Here is a 24,945-nt window from a genome sequence, read left to right as displayed (position 1 = left end):
GCCGCCCCATCTTCCACTGCAACTAGAGATCTGGCTGCAAGCCTGGAGATTGGAGGGTCCACCTTGGGACACTGTGTCCAGCCCTTGACCACGTCAGGGGGAAAAGGATAGCGTGTATCTTTAAGCCGTTTGGAAAAACGCTTATCTGGATAAGCGTGGTGTTTCTGGATTGCGTCTCTAAAGTCAGAGTGGTCCAGAAACGTGCTTAATTTACGCTTGGGATACCTGAAATGGAATTTCTCCTGCTGTGAAGCTGCCTCCTCCGCAAGAGGAGCTGGTGGAGAAATGTCTAACATCCTATTGATGGACGCTATAAGATCATTCACTATGGCGTCACCATCCGGGGTATCTAGATTGAGAGCGGCCCCAGCATCAGACTCCTGATCAGTTACATCCGCCTCATCACACAGAGAGTCGTCCCGCTGGGACCCTGACCAGTGTGATGAAGTTGAGGGTCGCTCATAGCGAGCCCGCTTAGGTTGTCTGGGACTGTCGTCCGAGTCAGAGCCGTCACCCTGGGGTGCATATGACACCCCCGGAGCTAGGAAGTGGTCCAGCTGAGGGGGACCAGGGGGCAATGGATCAACAGTGCCCATGGTCTGAGTTACTGGTCTAGACTGCAATGTTTCAAGAATTTTAGACATAGTCATAGACAATTTGTCAGCAAAAGCTGCAAACTCAGTCCCTGTCACCTGGACAGCATTTACAGGTGGTTCTCCCTGGGTCACCTCTAGCAGCGGCCCCGGCTGAGCAATTGCCACAGGGGCCGAGCACTGCACACAATGGGGGTCAGTGGAACCTGCCGGTAGAGTAGCCCCACATGCGGTACAAGCAGCATATAAAGTCCGTGCCTTGGCACTTTTGCTTTTTGCGGACGACATGCTGTTATCTCCTTGAGAAATCTAAGGAGGGTATATAGCAGAAAACCACCAGCGACTGTACAGTGCAAAGTATTGCCAGCACAAAATACAAAAGTACACTATGGCACAAGTGGGGGAGAGCCCTTGAGGGCTGCTTACCGCCCGCTGAAAAGCGGGTGTGAGATCGTAGAATCCCTTGTCTGGGTCTCCCAGCCTCCCCTCCGCAGTTCAGCGTGCAGGCAGGAATGGCTGCCGGCGTCCTGTGAAGAGGGGCGGACCGTGGGCGTCCCAAACAAAAGAGCGAAAAGCTGCGTCCCCCTGAGCCTAGTGTGAGGGCTGGAGTATGTAAAACAGACTCCAGCTCTTAACGCTGCTGGACTGTACAGCGTCCCGCCCTCCTCCTGACTGGCAGGTCCGGGGGCGGGAACGATACGAACTAGGCCGCAAAAGCCGGGGACTGTAGTAATCTAGCGCGGCCGTCATATATGCACGGCCAGTGCGGAAGTCCCCGGCGCACCACAAATCCCAGCCGCGACCAGTAAACACTGACCCCAGCGGCCGGATCGGCCGATCGTACAAAGTCACCTCACTCAGCAGAGCTGTAGTGAGTAACGGCACCAGCGCAGCAGCGCTGTTTACCCCGGCGCACTAACACACCCAGCAATGCTGCAGTGTGCGTGCGATAAGCACGGGGACACGGAGTACCTTGATGGAGCAGGGTCCTGTCCCTGAGAAAACTCCGCTCCGTATCCAGCAGATCCTCCAGGGGCTGTGGATGGAGCACGGCCTCAGTGCCCGGAGACCGGTAAAGTCCCACTTCACCCAGAGCCCTAATGGGGATGGGGAAGGAATCAGCATGTGGGCTCCAGCCTCCGTACCCGCAATGGGTACCTCAACCTTAACAAACACCGCCGACAGAAAGTGGGGTGAGAAGGGAGCATGCTGGGGGCCCTAGTATGGGCCCTCTTTTCTTCCATCCGACATAGTCAGCAGCTGCTGCTGACTAAACAGTGGAGCTATGCGTGGATGTCTGGCCTCCTTCGCACAAAGCATAAAACTGAGGAGCCCGTGATCCCACGGGGGGGTGTATAGCCAGAAGGGGAGGGGCCTTACACTTTTAAGTGTAGTACTTTGTGTGGCCTCCGGAGGCAGTAGCTATACACCCAATTGTCTGGGTCTCCCAATTAGGAGCGACAAAGAAAAGAGAATTGGTAACTAGGTGTGCTTCAAGTTAAAAAGCAAAATATAATAAATAAAAAAAATTGTATACAGAAAAAATAAGGGGGCAGCACTCCAACTATTTCAGAAAAAACTCCGACCTATAATATAATATATACACATACACATACTATTTTCATAGATTTTAGCATTCACTTACTTCTGCTCTATGGGCTCCAGGAGTTCAAGGGCAGGCCCGATCTCCTTCTCTGGGTCATTGGTTTCTACAGTAGTGCTGGCTATTGCTATGTACTTGCCTTGTGCAGCCACATTATGTGCAGAGGAGATCATGCACACATAGATATCTTGGGGGATATATAAAAAAAAAAAATTATTCATCAAAAACAAATCAGGTCATACAATGCCTACTACAGCAGATCACCCACCCCCAATAAATATCAAGGAAAAGCTCAATGTTTTCGACAGATTTATAATCTTACCAGATTTCCTGTTGACTTGGTTTTGAGGAATGATTATTTGACAGGAATTGGCGTCATTTGTGTTTTTTATTGGGTGACTCATGATACAAATTACACGAATAACTTGCCCCACTTTAGTGACATAATTCGGGACATAACTGGGATCACAAATCAACTGCTTGCATCGGGCGACCTAAAAGAATCAATGAAATGGAAAGTTACAAAGGCTTAATAGGAAAAATCTTACCCTATTTGTCCTGGCGCCTCCTGCTGAAGCCTGGCTCTAAACACTCTCTCTGGTTACCCAGTTACACTCCATGACAGAAGTATGAGTCCAGAACAGACCCAATGGCCAGCGTGAAATCGGAAAATTTTACATTTTAAATAAAGATAGTGTTCGGACAAAAAAAAAATAAAAAAAAAATCCAAGCATTTTAAAATATATTTAATAAACAAAACAAGATTTTAAAAACTAGCTCATTTTCTACCGACACATTATCTTTAGAGTGAATCTTGCCAAGAAGTCCGTTCGGGCACTCTGTCCCCCCCTGCAATGTGGGTACTATTGTGAAGCAGAGTCAGCGGCTGAGCTTCATATAAGACTGGGATTTGCTCTGTATATTGCAGCACTATAGTATTGGTAAACATACAACAAGCAAACAATCAAAGTTCAAGTCCCCAAAGGAGACTAAAGAAACCAAAACTCATATCTACCGGTATATAGAACCCTGACTTTCTACCAAAGACAAGAGTATTCAAGAAAAAAAGATCGGCAGCACTCTGCAGGGAGAAGTTTAATGTTGCTTCATGCAAACAGGTGAGACAAGAAAGGGGAGATGTGGGGAGGGAGCACAAAGGATGACCATCCCGTGAAAGCACCCCTAGTGGTGCGAAACGGTACCGTTATCCTTTGTGCTCTCTCCCCACATCTCCCCTTTCTTGTCTCACCTGTTTGCATGAAGCAACATTAAACTTCTCACACTGCAGAGTGCTGCCGATCTTTTTTTTCTTGGATGGACGTTTCTACTACTAGGCAATAGTACCTCGGTGGCTGCCAGTCCTCCTCTAGCAGTGTCCTTTCAGGTGTGAGGTCAGACAGTTTCTGTTGCAGAAAAATATAAGCGCAAGCGGCTCCTATACCAAAGGACAGATTGAACTAAGAAAGCGCCGCCGGCAGACTCTGATAGACAGTAAGCAGTGCTCAGATTTTTTCCTTCTACTTGAGATCAAGACTGGAGTATTATGTGCTTGGGAGCACGCGTTTCCCTTCTAAGGCTTGCCTTTTCACTAAAGAGAAACATTTGGGTTTTGAAGCGCCTATTTTACTAGTGGATGCCATTTTCTAATTGTGTAAGAATCTGAACCATCATATGATAAAATCCTGGCAATCAAATGAACATGTGCCACTAATGGCTTTTAGGAGTCAGTGTGTCTCAGGTAAGGGCACTGAATGATGCATCTTCTAATATGACCAGCAGTAACAATCAGAAATTCAGCGTACTTCTCCTTCAGATTTGACACCAACAATTTTTCCATTCTCAATCACCAATTCCTCTATTGGCTTATTCAACATGTAGGTTCCTCCATAAATGGCACTTAGTCTGTGGTAAAAGAAAAAAAAATGCAATTATTAAAGTAGTTTCTTCAGAAATGCCATGATATTTCTATGCTATTATACATAGAGCCAATAAATAAAATGGTCTGCACTATATAGTAAGGCTTGTTGGCCATATGCAAACCATGATCCAATGCATGCAAGCATTTTGTATATCCTTAGATGTGATCTTTCCAACAGGATTTTTGCCTTTTAGTTGTAAATGATTAGGACATTGTTTTACCCTGTGGATGTAATCTAGAATATTTCCATTCACTAACTGCAAGCACAGATTAAAAAACGGATTTTTGTGTACTCCCCGTAAAATCGTTTTCTCTTAGCCATCATTGGGGACACAGGACCATGGGTGTTATGCTGCTTATCCATAGGAGGACACTAAGTAGATGCAAAGATGTTAGCTCCTCCCCTGCAGTATACACCCCCTGGCTCAGCCAGGCTACTTCAGTTTTAGTACACAAGCAGTAGGAGAACAAGTAACAAAAAATGTGAGTGAATACTCCTAATAAAAAAGTACTGAGAGAGAAAAAAAAACTAAGGCCCAACAGGGCAAGAGTGAGGGTGCTGTGTCCCCCAATTATAGCTAGGAGAAAACGATTTTACGGTGAGTACACAAAAAATCAGTTTTTCTCCGACGCCTCATTGGGGGACACAGCACCATGGGACGTCCTAAAGCAGTCCCTGGGTGGGTAAACAAACGCAACCCAAGGACTAGGAGCCAGTCCCAGATAGCCAGGAGCTAGGTGCTCCACTGTAGTCTGCAAAATTTTCCTACCTAGGTTCGCCTCAGCCGAAGCCTAGGTATGGACTCGGTAATGCTTTGAAACAGTATGTAGGCAAGACCAGGTCGCAGCCTTACACCCCTGTTCCACTGAAGCCTGATGCCTAATGGCCCAAGAGGCGCCAAATGCTCTCGTGGAATGAGTCCGCAGCCCACTAGGAATGGGCTTGAGTTGCAAGTGGTAGACCTCCTGGATCGCAGAGCGAATCCAGCGAGACAGTGTTGCCTATGAAGCTGCCTGTCCTTTCTTAGGCCTTTCAGGAATGACGAACAAGGAGTCCATGTTCCTAAAGGGGCTGTCCTGGATACGTAATATCAGAGACCTCACAAGGTCTAGCGAATGTAGAGACCTTTCCACCCTTTGGACTGGGTGTGGACAAAAGGAAGGCAGAACAATGTCCTCGTTCATATGAAACGGAGAAGTAACCTTCGGAAGAAAATCCGAAAGGGGGCGTAGAACCACCTTGTCCTGATGAAAGATCAGAAAGGGTTCGTGGCAAGAGAGTGCTGCCAGTTCCGAAACTTGTCTGATGGACGTAATCGCCACTAAGAATGTTAACTTCCAGGAGAGAAGAGCAAGAGAAGATTCCTTAAGAGGTTCAAAGGGGGACCTATGGAGACCATCCAAAACGAGATTGAGGTCCCATGGGTCCAGCGACCGTTTATACAGGGGAACTAGATGGGAAACGCTCTGGAGGAAGGTCTTGACTTGCGGATTGCAAGCTAGGCGGCATTGATAGAATTGAGAGAGATGAAAACTGCCCCTTAAGGGAGCTGAGGGCCAACCCCTTTTGCAACCTGACTGCAAAAAAAAAAAAAAAAAATAAAAATCAAGAATTCTGGGGATCGCCAGAGGCATAGGTTGGACATTAGATTCCCTGCACTGGGAAAGGAAAGTTTTCCACGTACGGTGGTAAATACGGGATGAAGGCCGGTTTTCGGGCACTGTACATGGTGGAGATGACCGCGAGAGAGAATCTCGCTCTTGTTAAAGTCCAGGTCTCAATGGCCAAGGCGTCAGCTTCAGGGCTCTGGAGTTCTGATGGGAAATGGGCCCTTGGGTCAGCAGGTCTGGGATGCTTACGAGGTGCCATGAGCAATTTTACTAATTCGGCATACCAGGCGCACCTGGGCTAGTCCGGTGCTATTAGTATCACCGGGACTACTACTGCCTTGATCTTCCTGATTACTCGCGGCAGCAGGGGCAGAGGCAAAAAACATGTAAGGTAGACGGAAGAGACTTCAGGAGGAGCATCCGCGCAGATGGACTGTGGATCACGTGACCTGGCTAAGAACGCGAGTACCTTTGCGTTCAACCTTGAGGTCATTAGATCCACGTCTGGTGTACCCCAGTGAGTGCAGATGTGTGGGGACACTTCTGGGTGGAGAAACCACTCTCCGGCCGCCAGGCCTTGGCGACTTAGAAGGTTCGCCTCCCAGTTCTCTACTCCCGGTATGTGTAACGCTGAAAACACAGACCCCGTTGATTCGGCCAAGGGGAGGATCCTGAGGACCTCGAGATAAGCTGTCTTGCTGCCTGTACCTCCCTGAAGTTTTGACATAGGCCACAGCTGTTGCATTGTCCAATTGGACCCGAATCAAACGACCTGAGCGCGAGAAAGATCGCGCTGATTTTCAGGATAATTTCTGGGAAGGGAAGACTCCTGGGGCGTCCAACGTCCCCAAGCAGTGTGGAGCCAGTACGCTGCTCCCCAGACTAAGAGGCTGGCGTCCGTGGTCAGGAGTAGCCAGTCCACTTGAGAAAGAAAAACTCCCTCTAGATATGGAAGAGGGCTGAAGCCACCAGCAAAGCGCATACCTGACTGAAGGCGTCAGGTGAAAAGTTCGTCCAAGGAAAAGGGGCTCTTGTCCCAGGCAGCTAGAAGCGCAAGTGGGCGGTGGTGTGGCTAAGCGAGCAGCACTGCCTCTATAGCCAGCGCTATCCTACCTAGCACTCTCATACTGAATCGTATGGAGCGAGAGGAGTATATAGAAGGCAGTGTACCACTTGTTGTAGAGCGGTCGCCTTGTCTTGAGGGAGAAATATCATGCCCCGAAAGGTGTCCAGGGACATGCCCAGGGAGGTGACGGATTTTGACGGGACCGGGGATGATTTGACTGGAGTCAGAAGCCACCCTAAGCGGGATAGGGTGCCCACAGAGATCTGCATGCTGGTTGAGCCCTTGATGAGGTGGTCATCCAAGCAAGGCAGAACAGCCACTCTCCTGGCGTGAAGGGCACTCATGGCGGCCGCCATGACCTTTGTGTAAACACTTGGTGCTGTGGCAGAGCAGAGGGTAGGGTTACAAATGAAAAAAAAGAAGTCCTGAACCGCGAAGCGGAGGAACATTTGGTGAGCTGGGGCGATGGGTATGTGCAGGTACGTGTCCCTGCTAGCTAGGGAGGCAAGGAATTCTCCTTCGACCATAGAGGTAATAATGGACCCTAGGAATTCCATTCTGAATCTCCTTACGTGCACATATTTGGCAGGTGTTAGAGGTCCAGGATGGGTTGAACTGACCCGTCCTTTTTTGGGGACCACGAGAGGTTGGACTAGAAGGCCTTGAACCTCTCGCCATCCGGAACAGGTACCATCACCCCCGCCGTTTGGAGGGAGTAGATTGCTGAGAAGGCCTCAAATTGTTTTGGAGCCTTTGGAGGCGTTTGAGAGAAAAGACTGACCAGGGGATCGGGTCCGGAATTCAATGTGGTAACCAGAAGACACAAGGTATCGCTCCCATTTGTGGTCTGAGGCGGCAGCCCAGATGGAGGAAGACGAGACTCCTCGGTCTTTGTCTAGACTGCCAGGACTAGGTAGACTCGGGGAGGGCTGAGAAGGTCAGGCCCTGCATGTCTAGTAAACGTCCTGGGCTAGAGTTGGGGGAGGGAGGTACTCTTTTTCCTCCCGTGGCGTCAGAAGAAAAAAAAAAGCCTGTGCAGACGATCGGCAAACCATCGGTCTGGAAAGGAGTACCGTGAGAGGCTTCTTAGAGACAGAGTCCACTCTCCATTATCGGAACCAGAGGGAATAACGGATGGCTATGGTATTTGAGGTGGCAATAACTGCGCAGGTAGCAGCGTTGAGGGAGGCCTGCATGAGGTACTCCGCCGCCGCAGCAATATGAACTGTTACATCTGTGAGGGTCTGAGGGAAACCGGTAGTCCTGGTGCCTGTGCGACCCACACGGAAGGAGAGAGAGGGACCTGCGGCCTCAAGGCGGAGCGATCGAGCTGCTCCACTTGTCTGTCTGTCGGGTCCTTGAAGTAGGATCCATCAAGTAAAAGACAGGAGGGTCCTTCAGGCAGGCAGGAAGCCGGGGGAGGGTCCACCGAGGCCAGATCGGCCCAGCCCTTCGAGACAGCTAAGCCAAAGGGGTACCGGGACTCCATAAGTTTACGGATACTGAAGCGCCGTCAAAAATTATTTTTTTTTTTGAGGTTTCTTCACCCTTTTAAAGGAGACCGCAGGGTCAGTAGTAGTGGATGGCAGATCTTCCACATGCAGTTTGGTTGATTGCTGCAATAAGGGAGTCCATCGCAGCTTGATCGCTCGGGGAGGTTGAAACCAAGGAATCATCCTGGTACAAACATCATTCCCCTTCCTCCGGCTCCTCAGAGACCACGGAACATGTGGGAGAACCCCATCTGTGTACCCCAGAGAGAGAACCATGGAGGTCATGCCCTTTTTCTGATCTGCAACCGGTGAAGCAGAGGGCTGATTCTTATCAGAAGGACCCTCTATAGAGGCGTCATCAGGCTGTGTTCTGTCCAGGGGCCCCGAGGGGTGTGAGGACGATGTTGCATAGCCAGCACCAGGTCCTGGGAACTGTGCCCATTCCGGGGGACTGGGAGCCGTAGGCTCTGGGCTGGCAGCGGTTGCTGCGGTGGTGGGGGCACCAGACTCACAGAAGGAAGAGGTGCTATCAACCCCTAGTAGCTCAGCGTGGCAGGATACGTTAATAGTCTTATAGTTGTTGCTGTAGTTGTGCAGGGCATAAAACATGTGACTTCGGGGGGGCGGAGCTGGACATGGCCGTGTGAGGACGCTGACTCCATGAGCTCCTCTCTATAGACCCCAAAAAACACTGGCCCAAGATATAACATGGGCAAATCTACGGGCAAAAAGGCTTCTGCCCGCACCCCAAAGAAGCCCACCACCTCACAGGGCAAAATCAGGCCCTTTCTTACCCAGCCTCAGGGTCCGGGCGCCTTGCTCCATCCGGAGCTGGAGCCGCGGCCTGTGACTCCCACGGCCGGTGCCGGGCCTATGGTGGAGGCGCAGGGATCAGCGGTGAAGTCGTGGCATCCCGGAGCGGTCACGGGCCAGTGGAGGAGCCGAAGTCCGGCCGCAAGCACAGCCAAGAGACGCCATTACAAGATGGCGCCCGCTTACCTCCGGTCCGGGCCCTGCGGCCGCAGCGGGGAGATTCCTCAGTGGCGACGCCGTCAACAGTCTCACCTGCTCCATCCCCGCGAGAAGCGGAGATCTGACGGACCATCACTTCAGAGGCCTCCCTCCTGAACGCAGCATCTCCCTGTTCTGCAACGCACGTGTGGACAGCCTCCGGAGCGGCGCCCGAACAGCAGCCACCACTACAGAGCCCCCAGGGAGTCTAGAAGCTGCGGCCGATGAAGCTCCCCGTTGTCACCGCCGATGAGGGAGAGTCAATCCTGACAGGCAGACCCGCCGCGCTGAATGCAGGACACCCCGGCCCACGGATGTTAATGGGGGGGAGCTGGGCAGAAGAGGGGGCCACAGACCAGACAGGAGCAACATTCCTCCAGCTGGTGTGGACAACACCTATATGCACCAGGTATCGCCGCCTGCGACACCTCCTTCCCCAGGAACTAGTGGAGGGAGAAGAGGGTCCCATTCACCTCCAGAGCCCCAAAGTCTAGCATGGGGTGACCCCGTGGAACCGTCTTCCCCCGCCCCGTCAGCAGGGTGGTCTACGGGCTCTTCCTGGGAGGGTAGCCCGCCGGATGGGAGCCTGGCAGAAGCTGCTCGGCCGCAGTGGAATAAGGGGCCTGGGACACTAGGTTCCCCACCTCACCGGATCACCACTGTAGCAAATATCAGTGGGAACGTAAATACTCGCAGGAGCCCACAATTATTATACGACCCAGCTTTACAGGACTCTATACGTTCCTTCTCTGCAACATCTTTCTCTACTAATATGATAAATGAGGACCGTCCAGCATCCCTGGCAGACATGCGATACCTCTTACAATCCATTCCTACCAAAAATGATATAGCAGCCCTGGCCAACCAAGTGGTAGCAGAATGTAAGCAAGAATTTGCCCAGCTGCGGTCAGACCTCTCCTCCCTCACCCACAGGGTAGATGTACTAGCAGATCAGCAATCAACATCCCAAGTCAATGTCCAAACTATGCAGGACTCAATACTAAAACCAGTCCAAGCAGCTATTTGCTCTCCAACAGCATGTAGACGACTTGGAGAACAGAAATCGAAGAAATAATCTTCGTATCAGGGGCTTACCTGAGTCAATTGCCACCCCTGATATATCCTCAGTCCTTATTTCAATTTTTAACAACCTGTTGAAAAGGCCGCCTGGGGCTACCCTGGAGCTCGACAGAGCCCATAGGGCGCTACGTCCCCCAGACCCAGAGGATCCACATCCAAGAGATGTCGTGTATAGGGTACACTTTTTCGCAGCAAAAGAAGCCATCCTCCAAGCAGCCCGGAAGAGACAGACCTTAACATATAACTGTTCTACTATCCGCATTATGCCGGACCTGTCAAGGCATACCTTGGCTCAGTGGGCCACTCTCAAACCCCTGCTGGATGTGCTTAAAGAAAGAGGGCTCCAGTTTCGCTGGGGCTTCCCCTTTTCATTGTCAGTGCAAAAAGACTCGAGGTGGTGGGTCTTGAGATCCCCAGAGGACCTCCCACTCTTCATCTCAAACCTGGGCCTACCCTCAATTACCATCCCTCAATGGTCCACCACCCTGCTTCAGCCATGAGCACCGGGAAGGCGCCCTGCCCCTCTGCTTACATCCCCGTCTCTTAGCTCAGCAAGAGGCCTACCGCCGAGGGGGCTACGCGGTCGTAGACCGGGAAGACCACGTTAATTGAACTAAACAGCTGTAGATGCTAATAGAATCCACTCAGTGCATTACACATTAGTTAATTAAGTTAAACGACTTTTCATGTTATCCAAATGCCCATCTAAGGCCCTTTATGCTCAAATCTTTTTGTTATTTGTGCCAGTGTTCTGGGTTATATCTAATGTTTGCAGTTTATTACGGAGCCGCGATAGACTATGTCTGCCTTTTTTCTCCCCCTAATAGGTCGGGTTCCTCTGTCCTGCCAGAGTAGAGCGGACATGCTCCCCAAGAACGTTTGTTCTCAATTAGTGTTCTATGTAGGGGCTATACCCCTGCTGTCCTTTCTGCCCTCATTGCTGTTTCTCTGGAAAAACGGTCTTCAACTACGGGCTAGTGCAGGGGCTCCTCCCTTGCGGTTCCTTCTGCCCCTACTTCTATTCTTTTCCTGCCTTCCACGGATCACACCGTACTTTCCCTTTCTTGTTCGTGGCCAGGACGGATTAGCCTGTCCTTACATCTCATCCATCTATAACTCTACTCTTTTACAGATGGCCAACTCGACAATAGTATCTTTTAATGCCAAGGGTCTGAACATACCGGAGAAAAGAGCACAGATTCTTTACCATTTCCACAAGCACAAGGTCAAAATAATATGTTTTCAGGCAACACATTTCAAAAAGGGACACACCCCGGTCATAAAGAACAAATACTACAAGACCTGGTTTTTCTCTGATAACCCAGAGTCGCGTTCAAAGGGAGTGGCGATCGCCATTCATAAATCTCTCCCTCATCAAATCATAATTTGCACATAGGACAGCCTAGGACGATATATTATTCTCTCACTGATAGCCGGGAACCAAACTTTTACGATAATAAATGCGTATGCTCCAAACCAGAAACAGGATGACTTCATGGTTGGCCTTGTTGACACTGCGACCCCCTTAATACGTGGTACAGCAATGCTCTGTAGTGACCTTAATGTCACTCTTGATCCCACATTAGATAACTCTAAAGGGAAATCTAGTATATCATATGCCACAATTAAACGTATAAAAAAAAACCCTGCTGAGCATCCAGCTGCTTGATACATGGAGAATAGCACATCCATCTGATAGAGATTACAGCTTCTACTCACACACTCAAAGATTCATATAGTCGCATAGATTATATTTTTATACAGCACAACGCTCTCCCCTGGGTCAGACAGGTTAGAATAGATAACATTTTGTGGTCGGACCACGCGCCGGTGAACTGCGAGGTTGAGGTTCCCTCCCTCCCGGCACCTAGGGGATCGTGGCGGCTTAATGAGGCCTTCCTTCTGGACGGGCTATGTACCTCTGAGGTGCAGACTGCTATCACCCAATTATCAGAGGACCATTCGGCAGACGACACAGCTCCCACATACAAATGGGAAGCATTGAAGTGCGTCTTGAGGGGCATTTTTATTAAGCACGGGGCTCGCATTAAAAAAAGAAGGCCCAAAACCTGGTAAATGCCCTCCGTAAGGTCTCAGACCTGGCGCTCGTTCACAAGCGGGCCCTATCGGCTGCCACCCTACAGACCCTCCTACAGGCTAGACTGGAGGTCAAGAAACTGTTAGACTCATCATATCAGCGTCTGTTACAGGTGGGGAGGGGAAAATTCTACGAGTTTGGGGACAAGCCGGGCAGATTGCTGGCTAACGCACTAAAATAGGGGAGAGCCCACACTCTAATTCGTTGTATAAAGAACTCTCGAGATGAACTGTTATACGCTACCCCAGATATCTCTAATACCTTCCACACTTACTATTCCAAACTATATAATCTGACCCCTGATCCCCCTTGAAGCAAACGGTGAACTCCCTTCAATGGCCTCTCCCTTCAAACCTCTCAACCGATCCATAACTGTAGACCTTGAGCGCCCCTTCCTACTAGAAGATGTCCTGACAGTAATCAGTAATTTACCAGGTAACAAGAGCCCAGGCGGACTTCCTGCCAAATTCTATAAAGCGTTTGCAGCACAACTTGCGCCCCTGATGCTCCTCTCTTTCAATACCATCTCAGATGCGTTTCCATTCCCCCCCATGCCACGACAGCTCATGTGGCCCTACTTAGAAAACCCGGGAAGGACCCCACCGCGTGCAGTAGTTTTAGACCAATATCATTGCTTAATGTGGATCTAAAAATATACGCTAAGCTCCTCGCAAATAGACTCAACCCCCTTCTGCCTGATCTGGTGCACCTGGACCAGGTCGGATTCGTCCCCGGCAGGGAAGCTAGGGATAATATCCTTAAAAAATTCCCATGATGATGCCATCTTTAGACGCCGATAAGGCATTCGATAGAATTTCTTGGCACTCACTCTCCCAGACCCTGACCCACATCGGCTTCGGTCCAACCTTCTCATCCAAAATCCTGGCCTTATACCGCTCCCCGAACGCACACCTAAAAGAAGGGAATTTTGTTTACTTACCGTAAATTCCTTTTCTTCTAGCTCTAATTGGGAGACCCAGACAATTGGGTGTATAGGCTATGCCTCCGGAGGCCGCACAAAGTATTACACTCAAAAGTGTTAAGCCCCTCCCCTTCTGCCTATACACCCCCTGTGCTCCCACGGGCTCCTCAGTTTTGGTGCAAAAGCAAGAAGGAGGAAAAAGAATTATAAACTGGTTTAAAGTAACTTCAATCCGAAGGAATATCGGAGAACTGAAACCATTCAACATGAACAACATGTGTACACAAATAAACAGGGGCGGGTGCTGGGTCTCCCAATTAGAGCTAGAAGAAAAGGAATTTACGGTAAGTAAACAAAATTCCCTTCTTCTTTGTCGCTCTATTGGGAGACCCAGACAATTGGGACTTCCAAAAGCAGTCCCTTGGTGGGTAAAATAATACCTCGTAAGAGAGCCGTAAAACGGCCCTTTCCTACAGGTGGGCAACCGCCGCCTGAAGGACTCGTCTACCTAGGCTGGCATCCGCCGAAGCATAGGTATGCACCTGATAGTGTTTCGTGAAAGTGTGCAGGCTCGACCAGGTAGCCGCCTGACACACCTGCTGAGCCGCAGCCTGGTGCCTCAAAGCCCAGGACGCGCCCACGGCTCTGGTAGAATGGGCCCTCAGCCCTGATGGAACCGGAAGCCCAGCCGAACGGTAAGCTTCGATAATTGGCTCCTTGATCCACCGAGCCAGGGTTGATTTGGAAACCTGTGACCCTTTACGCTGGCCAGCGACAAGGACAAAGAGTGCATCCGAGCGGCGCAGGGGCGCCGTACGAGAAATGTAGAGTCTGAGTGCTCTCACCAAATCTAACAAGTGCAAATCCTTTTCACATTGGTGAACTGGATGAGGATAAAAAGAAGGCAAGGAGATCTCCTGATTGAGATGAAAAGAGGATACCACCTTAGGGAGAAAATCCGGAACCGGACGTAGAACCACCTTGTCCTGGTGAAACACCAGGAAAGGGGCTTTGCACGACAATGCTGCTAGCTCAGTCACTCTCCGAAGAGAAGTGACTGCTACTAGAAAAAACCACTTTCTGCGAAAGTTGTGAGAGGGAAATATCTCTCATTGGCTCGAATGGTGGTTTCTGAAGAACCATCAGAACCCTGTTTAGATCCCAGGGTTCTAACGGCCGCTTGTAAGGTGGAACGATGTGACAAACCCCCTGCAGGAACGTGCGTACCTGTGGAAGCCTGGCTAGGCGCTTCTGGAAAAAACACAGAGAGCGCTGAGACTTGTCCCTTAAGGGAGCCGAGCGACAAACCCTTTTCCAGTCCAGATTGAAAGGACAGAAAAGTGGGCAAGGCAAAAGGCCAGGGAGAAAAAACCCTGAGCAGAGCACCACGACAGGAAAATTTTCCACGTCCTGTGGTAGATCTTGGCGGACGTTGGTTTCCTAGCCTGTCTCATAGTGGCAAAGACGTCTTGAGATAACCCTGGAGACGCTAGGATCCAGGACTCAATGGCCACACAGTCAGGTTGAGGGCCGCAGAATTCAGATGGAAAAAACGGCCCTCGAGATAGCAAGTCTGTTTGGTCTGGTAGTGTCCACGGTCGGCCGACCGTGAGATGCCCCAGATCCGGGTACCACGACCAGCTTGGCCAGTCTGGAGCGACGAGGATGGCGCGGCGGCAGTCGGTCCTGATCTTGCGTAACACTCTGGGCAACAGTGCCAGCGGAGGAAACACATAAGGGAGCTGAAACTGCGACCAATCCTGAACTAAGGCGTCTGCCGCCAGAGCTCTGGGATCTTGAGACCGTGCCATGAACATTGGTACCTTGTTGTTGTGCCGGGACGCCATGAGGTCGACGTCCGGCACCCCCCAGCAGCAACAGATCTCCTGAAACACGTCCGGGTGAAGGGACCATTCCCCTGCGTCCATGCCCTGGCAACTGAAATAATCTGCTTCCCAGTTTTCCACGCCTGGGATGTGAACTGCGGATATGGTGGATGCCGTGGCTTCCACCCACATCAAAATCCGCCGGACTTCCTGGAAGGCTTGCCGGCTGCGTGTGTCGCCTTGGTGGTTGAAGTATGCCACCGCTGTGGAATTGTCCGACTGAATTCGGATCTGCTTGCCCTCCAGCCACTGCTGGAACGCTTTCTGGGTAAGATACACTGCCCGTATGTCCAGAACGTTGATCTGAAGCGAGGACTCTTGCTGGGTCCACGTACCCTGAGCCCTGTGGTGGAGAAAAACCGCTCCCCACCCTGACAGACTCGCGTCTGTCGTGACTACTTCCCAGGATGGGGGTAGGAAGGATATCCCCTTCGATAATGAAGTGGGAAGAAGCCACCACCGAAGGGAAGCTTTGGTCGCCTGAGAGAGGGAGACGGTCCTGTCGAGGGACGTCGGCTTCCTGTCCCATTTGCGTAGGATGTCCCATTGAAGGGGACGCAGGTGAAACTGCGCGAAAGGGACTGCCTCCATTGCTGCCACCATCTTCCCCAGGAAGTGCATGAGGCGCCTCAAGGGGTGTGACTGGCCTTGAAGGAGAGATTGTACCCCTTTCTGTAGTGACTACTGCTTGATCAGCGGAAGCTTCACTATCGCTGAGAGGGTATGAAACTCCATGCCAAGATATGTCAGCGATTGGGCCGGTGTCAGATTTGACTTTGTAAAATTGATGATCCACCCGACACCCTGGAGAGTCTCCAGGGAAGCGTCGAAGCTGCGTTGGCATGCCTCTTGAGAGGGTGCCTTGATCAGTATCCAAGTACGGGATCACCGAGTGACCCTGAGAGTGGAGGACCGCTACTACAGTAGCCATAACCTTGGTAAAAACCCGTGGAGCTGTTGCCAGGCCGAACGGCCGTGCCACGAATTGCAGGTGTTCATTTCCTATGGCGAAGCGCAAGAAGCGCTGGTGCTCTGGAGCAATCGGTACGTGGAGATAAGCATCTTTGATATCGATCGACGCAAGGAAATCTCCTTGGGACATTGAGGCGATGACGGAGCGGGGGGATTCCATCCTGAACCGTCTGGTTTTTACATGTTTGTTGAGCAGTTTCAGGTCCAGGACCGGGCGGAAAGACCCGTCCTCCTTTGGGACCACAAACAAGATGGAGTAAAAACCGTGGCTCAGTTGCTGAAGAGGAACCGGGATCACCACTCCTTCTGCCTTCAGAGTGCGCAGCGCCTGCCGAAGAGCCTCGGCTCGCTAGTGAGGCGGGGATGACCTGAAGAATCAAGTCGGGGGACGAGAGGTGAACTCTATCTTGTAACCGTGAGACAGAATGTCTCTCACCCAGCGGTCTTTTATTTGTGGCAGCCAGGTGTCGCAAAAGCGGGAAAGCCTGCCACCGACCGAGGATGCTACTAGAGGAGGTCGAAAGTCATGAGGAAGCCGCTTTGTTAGCGGCGCCTCCGGTGGCCTTTTAAGGACGTGACTTAGACCGCCATGCATCAGAGTTCCTTTGTACTTTCTGAGACCTTTTGGACGAGGAGAATTGGGACCTGCCCACGCCCTGAAAGGGCCGAAACCTCGACTGCCCTCTCCTCCGTTGGGGTATGTCCGGTTTGGACTGGGGTAAGGATGTATCCTTTCCCTTGGATTGTTTGATGATTTCATCCAGACGCTCGCCAAACAGCCTGTCGCCAGAAATTGGCAAACTGGTTAAGCGCTTTTTTGGAAGCAGAATCTGCCTTCCATTCCCGTAGCCACAAGGCCCTGCGGAGTACCACCAAATTGGCGGCCGCGACCGCCGTACGGCTCGCAGAGTCCAGGACAGCAATAATAGCGTAAGACGCAATTGCCGAGGTCTGGGTGGTAATGGATGCCACTTGTGGCGCGGCCGTGCATGTGGCTGCTTCAATTTGTGCTTGACCTGCTGAGATAGCTTGTAGTGCCCATACAGCTGCGAATGCTGGGGCCAAAGAAGCTCCGATAGCTTCATAGATGGATTTCAACCAGAGCTCCATCTGCCTGTCAGTGGCATCCTTGAGCGAGGCCCCCTCGTCCACTGCAAGTATGGATCTAGCCGCCAGTCTGGAGATTGGAGGATCCACTTTGGGACACTGAGTCCAACCTTTAACCACGTCAGGGGGAAAAGGATAACGTGTATCCTTAAGGCGCTTAGAAAAAACGCTTATCTGGACAAGCATGATGATTCTGGACTGCCTCTCTGAAATCAGAGTGGTCTAGAAACATACTCGGTGTAAGAGAAGCTGACTCCTCCGCCGGAGGAGCTGAGGGAGAAATATCCAGCATTTGATCGATGGACGCAATAAGAACGTTCAGTATGGCGTCCCCGTCTGGAGTATTAAGATTGAGAGCGCCCTCAGGATCAGAATCCTGATCAGCTGTCTCCGCATTATCAACCAGAGATTCCCCCCGCTGAGACCCTGAACAATATGATGTCGAGGGAAGTTCTAAGCGAGCCCGCTTAGTCGGTCTGGGGCTGGGGTCTAAGTCAGAACCCTCAGCCTGGGATGCATGAGATACCCCGGGAGGACATTGTTGGTCCAACTGAGGGGGTCAGGGAACAATGATTCAACAGAGTCCCTTTGCTGAGATACCGGCCTGGACTGCAAGGCTTCTAGTATCTTAGCCATAGTCTCAGAGAGTTTTGCAAACTCCGTCCCCGTCACTAGGACAGTGTCAACAGGTGGCTCCCCCTGGGCCCCTCTTAGTAGGGGCCCTGGCTGAAGAAGTGACACAGGGGCCGAACATTGCACACAATGAGGGTCAATGGAACCTGCCGGCAGCTGGGTCGTACAAGCGACGCAGGCAGCATAATAAGCCTGTGTTTTTGGCACCCCTGCCTTTTGTGGGCGCCATGCTATTGTTTACCCTGAGTAACACACTAGGGTATAGAGCCAGAATGAACTGTGCTCATACAGTGTAAAATATATACTAAAAACAGATAATGTATCAGTACACTACAGCACCATGAGGCTAGCACCACAGGTGCTGCTTACCAGCCGCCTAAAGCGGTTATGAGGCCACCAGAGACCGTGTCTGGGTCTCTCAGGGTTTGTCCCTCTCTGCAGTGTCGTAGGAGCTGACAGGAAATGGCAGCGGCGTCCTGACGAGAGGAGGGAGCCGTGGGCGTAGCCGAGGTGCTCCCACTGTGCACAGTGAGGGGGGTGGAGTATGGAAATCATACTCCAGCCCTCAGTGCTGCTCTTCCGTGCAGCGGCCCGCCCTTCCCCTGCCTGTCAGGGCTGAGGGCGGGAGAAAGTGAAACTAGGCCGCAAGCCAAGCCGGGGACTCGAGTATAAGCAAGGCCGCCGTAAAAGCGCGGCCAACACCGAAGTCCCCGGCGAACTACAAGTCCCAGCCGCGCCGCAGTTTCCCATGGCAGCGGCGGTTAGCGCGGTAGCCTCTACATATAAACACACTCAGCGACGCCGAGTGTGTAATGGCACAGTTTAACCCGGTCCCCCGGTGCACTAGCACACCCAGCAAAGCTGAGGTGTTGCCGTGCGCGTTCCCCACAGGGATACAGAGTACCTTCACGTAGCAGGGCCATGTCCCTGAACGGTACCCGGCTCCTATCCAGCAGGCTCCACAGGAGTTGTGGATGAAGCACGGTCTCAGTGCCTGGAGACCGATGGGATCCCACTTCACCCAGAGCCCTGAGGGGGATGGGGAAGGAAAGCAGCATGTGGGCTCCAGCCTCCGTACCCGCAATGGATACCTCAACCTTAACAACACCGCCGACAAGAGTGGGGTGAGAAGGGAGCATGCTGGGGGCCCTATATGGGCCCACTTTTCTTCCAACCGACACAGTCAGCAGCTGCTGCTGACTAATCTGTGGAGCTGTGCTGTGCGTGTCTGACCTCCTTCGCACAAAGCAAAAAAACTGAGGAGCCCGTGGGAGCACGGGGGGTGTATAGGCAGAAGGGGAGGGGCTTAACACTTGAGTGTAATACTTTGTGCGGCCTCCGGAGGCATAGCCTATACACCCAATTGTCTGGGTCTCCCAATAGAGCGACAAAGAAATTAATGGTACTCTGTCGAGGCCCTTTAACATACATAACGAGAGATGCCCCCTATCCCCACTACTTTACATCTTAGTCATGGAACACCTGCTGGCGGCCATTCGTCTTAACCCTGACATACAAGGAATCAAAATCGCAAACAAAGAATACAAATGTGCCGCCTTTGCAGATGACCTCCTCATATACCTGCAAAACCCACTCACCTCTCTTCCATCCCTAATGCAGGAACTAAATCGCTTCAGTAGATGGTCCAATTTTAAAATTAATTTTGATAAGTCAGAAGCCCTGAACATATCGCTCCCCCAAGACGTGGTAAACGCCGTGAAGCCAAACTTCCCCTTTAAATGGCCACCCAATGGTAGTATAGGATACCTGGGTATTATCATACCATCTGACATGGACAGACTTTTTTCACTAAATTTTCTAAGTTTCCTGTCCAGGCTCGAGAGGGACCTAGATTCCTGGGGTCGAGGTACCCTCTCGTGGTTTGGCAGGATTAGCGCCCTCAGGATGACAGCCTTACCCAGACTGCTCTACTTCAGACGGTTCATATCCCGGCATCTTACTGGGTAAAGGTACTATTTAACAAATTTGTGTGGACTAAGGGGCGACCCCGACTTGGGAGTAATGTTCTGATGAGAACCAAAAGGGGCGGGAGGAGCAGGGCTCCCCTGATGTAGGCGATACTACCTGGTGGCTGCCCACACCAGAGTCCTGGACCTCTTACATAATTGCAATTCAAAACTCTGGGTTCGGCTGGCACATGACCTATGCCCATTATCACTCCCAACCCTGCCGTGGAACTGGCCACGCCTCACTAAACATAAAATAGCAATGTCCTACAGCACCAAACACTGAAATCAGTACACTCATTACCATTGAGCAAACGCCTGCTCCAGCCCGGGGGTCCACTCATGCCACTAACGGACAACCCTGATTTTTTGCCAGGAGCATCGTCCAACAAATTTCTTGGCAGCTCAAAACAGAGGCCCCTGAGACTGGGCCAGGTGGCCCCAGACGGAGTTCTCCTCCCACTCTCGGATATTGTGGGAAACGGAGACACCAGGCTGAGGTTCCATTTTGAATATTCCCAACTTAAACACTTCATAACCTCACAGGGACAAGTCGCGGGGCACCTCCCGTCTATAACTCCCTTTGAACGTATCTGTACTGGAACACCTGACACTCGACATGCCATATCAAGGATTTATAAGATCCTGACAGAGGCGGCGGAGACTTCACTTCCCCGCTTCTGTACCGCGTGGGAAGCAGAGCTCAACAAGACGTTTCCCAGGGATCAGTGGGAACGATGTTTCCGCCTGACCCATAGGTCCGTGGTTGCCAGAAGAATGCAGGAAACCTGCTACAAGATCCTCTCCAGGTGGTATAGGGTCCCCTCATCCCTTCATGTGTGGTGTCCCGAAGTTCCGGATGTATGTTGGAGTTGCGGAGCCCAGGGCGGCACCATGACCCATATATCGTGGTCCTGCCCGAGTCGACGGCCTTTTGGAGCAAAGTATTGGCGGCCATTCAAGAGGTCACGGGGACCATAGTCCCTAGTCGCCCTGAGGCAGTCTTGCTATTTATGTTTAGTCTCAGAAAAAAAAAAAAAAAAAGTATAAAAAATCCCTCATGGGCCCCCTCCTCCAGGCCGCCAAGACTGTGATCCCACGACATTGGAAAGACCCCACTCCCCCGGCCATAGAGGAATGGGCGACAGGTGAATACAGTACACCGTATGGAGATGGTGGTGGCCCAGTCGCGAGGTCAGATAGTGGAAACCGCCTCTAAATGGCTCACGTGGGAGGTTTTCCTCTCAGGCCCCAAGTTCTTAGCTTTAATTGACTCCCGGTGCTCAGACTCCTTGGCATGTATCACTCCCTAGAAAACATTTATTCACTCTCCTCTTTTAGATTCAACAGATTAAAATACCGTCCCGGTCATCACACATCCTCCCCTATACCCCTCTATTCACTGATTCACATTCTAAGGCTATGTTCACACACTGCGTTTTTTACCTGCGTTTTGGGTCCGTTTTGGGTCCGTTTTTGCTGCAGAAATTTCTTGAGAAATTCTTGTAACCTTTCTGCAGACATTCCCCAGCAAAACCTATGGCAAAAAAAATTAGCTGTGCACACACTGCGTTTTTTTTCTTAAGAAAATTCTTTCAGTAGATTTTCTTAAGAAAAAGAATGAGCATGTCACTTCTTTTCTGCAGCTAACTGCGTTTTTTGCCATAGATAATTGGCACAATAACGCAGGGAGCAACCAGCGGTAAAAACGCACCAAAAACGGACCGAAAACGCACCAAAAACGCGGTAAAAACGCAGGTGCGTTTTTGGTGCGTTTTTTAACACAGGTGCACTCTTAAGAAATTTCTTAAGAAAAATCATTTTTCTAGTGTGAACATAGCCTAAACCCGTCCCTCTCCTTTTGGTTCTTATCTCTCCCCGTGCATTTCTCTGCACATCTGATATGTTCTTATCTGTGGTAAGACTCGTTGTCCAGTTTTTTCCTATCTACTGTTGTGTAGTTGTTGAGCCTAAGGCCTGGACCTGTTGTAAAGGCTTGTTCTATTTCAATGCTATAACACCTAATATCTTAAGGTATTGGACAATGTAACTATCTGTATGTTTTTCTTTTGAAACCAATAAAACTTTAAAATTGAAAAACATGTGACTTCAGCCCTTGGCTGATGAGTCACAAACTGATTGTAACGAGGGAGCGATGGCCCCTACCCCCCTCCTGTCTCACAATTCTAGTGGGAAGGAGCAAGCAAGCTCTGAGAAACACCCACAGGCTCTGATCACAACGAGAGGGAGCGATGCTCTGCAGAGCTCCTGTGTGAGGAGAGTTATGCGCGCTTTCGTGAGGGGGCATGGCTTATCGCATGTCGGAGGGGGCGTGGCTTAGCTCCGACAAGAAGGCATGAGAAAATATATATTTAAAAAAAAAAAAAAAAAGTGGGAAGGGACTCCCCTACCCCCCTACAGCCCTGCACAACAATGGTGGACAGAAAAAAAAACTATAAAGTGTACCGCAGCTGCGGGTCCACAGTCCTGGGAGCTCTCCCCCTCCCACCGCCACTGGTAGAATGCTATACAGGAGTCTGCAATCAGCCCCTGTGAATCCGGTCAGGGAGGATCTCCCCTTTGCTCCAATTCCTGTCAGGGAGCCAGTGTGGAGATTCTGACGCCTGCTTTGCCCGGTCACACCGGTGCAGAGCGTGTATCAACTGAGAGCCTGCCAGAGGGACTGAGGAAGTTTTTCATCGGCTCTGGAAAATCTGTGCCTGTGAGAACTGTCGTCCAGTGAGCAACAGCCCATTTGAATCCAGTCAGGAAGGAGCTCACCTCAGCTTCTGTGGAGATGGCAGTCTGATGCTTGCTGCCTGGTCACGCTGGTGCAGAGCGTGTATCAACTCAGAGCCTGCCAGAGGGACTGAGGAAGTTTGTCATCTGCTCTGGGAAAAATCGGTGCCATGAGACCAGTCGTCCAGTGAGTAACAGCCAAGGATCCAGTGTCGCAGGAGGGGGTACGGGGAGGCGACACTGTGTTCCCGCCTGTTGATGGTTTTGGGAAAAATCGGTCCCCGAAGGAAACAGTCTCCCTCTAAAAAGAAAAAATTCTTGCTGCAGTAGTCTGCAGAGATGTGCCTCCTATAGACACTAAGCTAAAACTGAAGTAGCCTGGCTGGGCCAGGGGGTGTATACTGCAGGGGAGGAGCTAACATCTTTGCATCTACTTAGTGTCCTCCTACGGATAAGCAGCATAACACCCATGGTTCCTGTGTCCCCCAATGAGGAGTCAGAGAAAACACAGTTTACCAAAAACACTGCTATTCGAGACTTCAACATTGACGTAGCAGTAGAATGAATTACACGTCAGATTGGCGGAGATCCAGCTCCTGGCACCAGCTCTGATCAGCTAATTAAGGTGGTCAAAGGCCTTATACAAGCACCGTATTGTCAGGCGAGGCTGTCATTTTATACTGGCTGTGGTTGGTACAGCAGATCAGTCCAAGTCACCTGTAATAACTTGCAAAACTGAGTACTGTGCCTATAAAGTGTACAGAATTATGCCAAGTCAGAAAAACACCATTTTTTTTCTACTTATATAAGTGCCATTATTTATAGACGTGATCATAACGGTCACCATTGGGTCTCACAATGTAAATTCCCCTCAGTATGTCTTTGGAGTGTTTGAGGAAACAGAGAACTCGGAGAAAACCCAAGCAAACACAAGGAGAACAAACTCCTTGCAGATGTTCTTTGGTGGCATTTGAACCCAGAACCACTCAATGGTGCTAACCACTGAGTGACTGTGCCGACTTGAAATTTTCCTAAGGATAGGTTGCACTGAAAATCTCTGTTTTGCATTTTAACATGGTCGCAGTAAAACAAAATGATTGCTTGCTGTAAGAGCGGATAGCTCACCTTGCAAACCCCTGAGGCAGTTCTCCAAGGCCATAGAGTGGATACAGATAAGGGCTTTTGCCATATCGTGCTAAAGATTCACTGTAAAGCTTAATCCTGTTGATAGTCTCCAGACAGGGTTGTGGCAGATAGCTATAAATAAAAAAAAAAAAATTAAAAATAAATTGCAGACAACATGCACAATATTAAATGCACAAAAAAGTAATTGTAGTTTTTTTTTTTTTTGTCAATACGTGTAAGCCTATGTAATAAGAATGGATTATGTTATCTCAACTTGCTTTCCTGGGGCCTTAAATGCGTTTTCTGGTCTAGAATGAGAAGTCTGCAGACACGCTATATGTCACTATGTGACTGCAGACTTACGAATCCTCACATCACATGCACTGGCTGCTGTGGGGATTCGCTGGTGTCAGAGCCAGGAACCGCGGTCAAGTATGCGATATGCATATTCCCAGCCAGAACCCAACTAGTATAAGGCTATGTGCCCACGCTACAGGATTTACCGCGGATTTACCGCGGATTTGCCGAAAATCTGCAGCAGCAGCACTTCCAAGCCATTTCAATGGCATTTTGGAAATGCTGTGCCCATGCTGCGGATTTTTCCGCGGCGGATTTGCCGCGGATTTTGATCCGGAAAAATCTGCAGCATGTCAATTGTTTGGTGCAGATTTGGTCCGGATTTTTGGTTTTGAATGGGGGAAAAAAAAAAAAAAAATGAAATCCGCATCAAAATCCGCGGCAAATCCGCGGCAAATCCGCGGGTGCGGATTTGCCGCGAAAGTCGCGGATTTTCAGGCAAAAAAATCCGCAGGGACATTCTAGCGTGGGCACATAGCCTAAGTGTACTACAAGTGAGCGAGGCTGCGTCCATATTCTGGTTCAGGCCAAGAGTACACATATTGAATGCTTGACAGTCATTCCCAAATGGCGCTATAATAATAAATAATAATAATAATAATAATAATAACTCTGACAGCGTGGAATCCCCGCAGCGCACAGTGAATGATTTAAGGATTCACAAGTCGAGTGACCCACAGAGTGACCCACAGAGTGACCCACAGAGTGACCCACAGAGTGACCCACAGAGTGACCCACAGAGTGACCCACAGAGTGACCCACAG

At 50.5% G+C, this 24,945-nt stretch overlaps 1 protein-coding gene across 1 annotated transcript in view; it reads right to left on the bottom strand.

The window, feature by feature from the left end:
- Nucleotides 1-24,945, bottom strand: part of GDI2 (GDP dissociation inhibitor 2) — a 64,588-nt gene that overhangs the window by 16,859 nt on the left and 22,784 nt on the right. The window contains exons 6-9 of the mRNA XM_075345337.1: nucleotides 23,825-23,956; nucleotides 3,999-4,098; nucleotides 2,519-2,690; nucleotides 2,239-2,383 (exon numbers count right to left, since the gene is read on the bottom strand). Of these exons, the coding sequence (XP_075201452.1) occupies nucleotides 2,239-2,383; nucleotides 2,519-2,690; nucleotides 3,999-4,098; nucleotides 23,825-23,956 (549 nt within the window). The remainder of the gene's footprint in view (nucleotides 1-2,238; nucleotides 2,384-2,518; nucleotides 2,691-3,998; nucleotides 4,099-23,824; nucleotides 23,957-24,945) is intronic.

Source organism: Anomaloglossus baeobatrachus, chromosome 4 (genome assembly GCF_048569485.1).
Source record: "Anomaloglossus baeobatrachus isolate aAnoBae1 chromosome 4, aAnoBae1.hap1, whole genome shotgun sequence".
In the NCBI taxonomy this organism is placed as follows: domain Eukaryota; kingdom Metazoa; phylum Chordata; class Amphibia; order Anura; family Aromobatidae; genus Anomaloglossus; species Anomaloglossus baeobatrachus.
The sequence above is the reverse complement of the archived record's forward strand: the minus strand, read 5'-3'. Positions and strand labels throughout refer to the sequence as shown.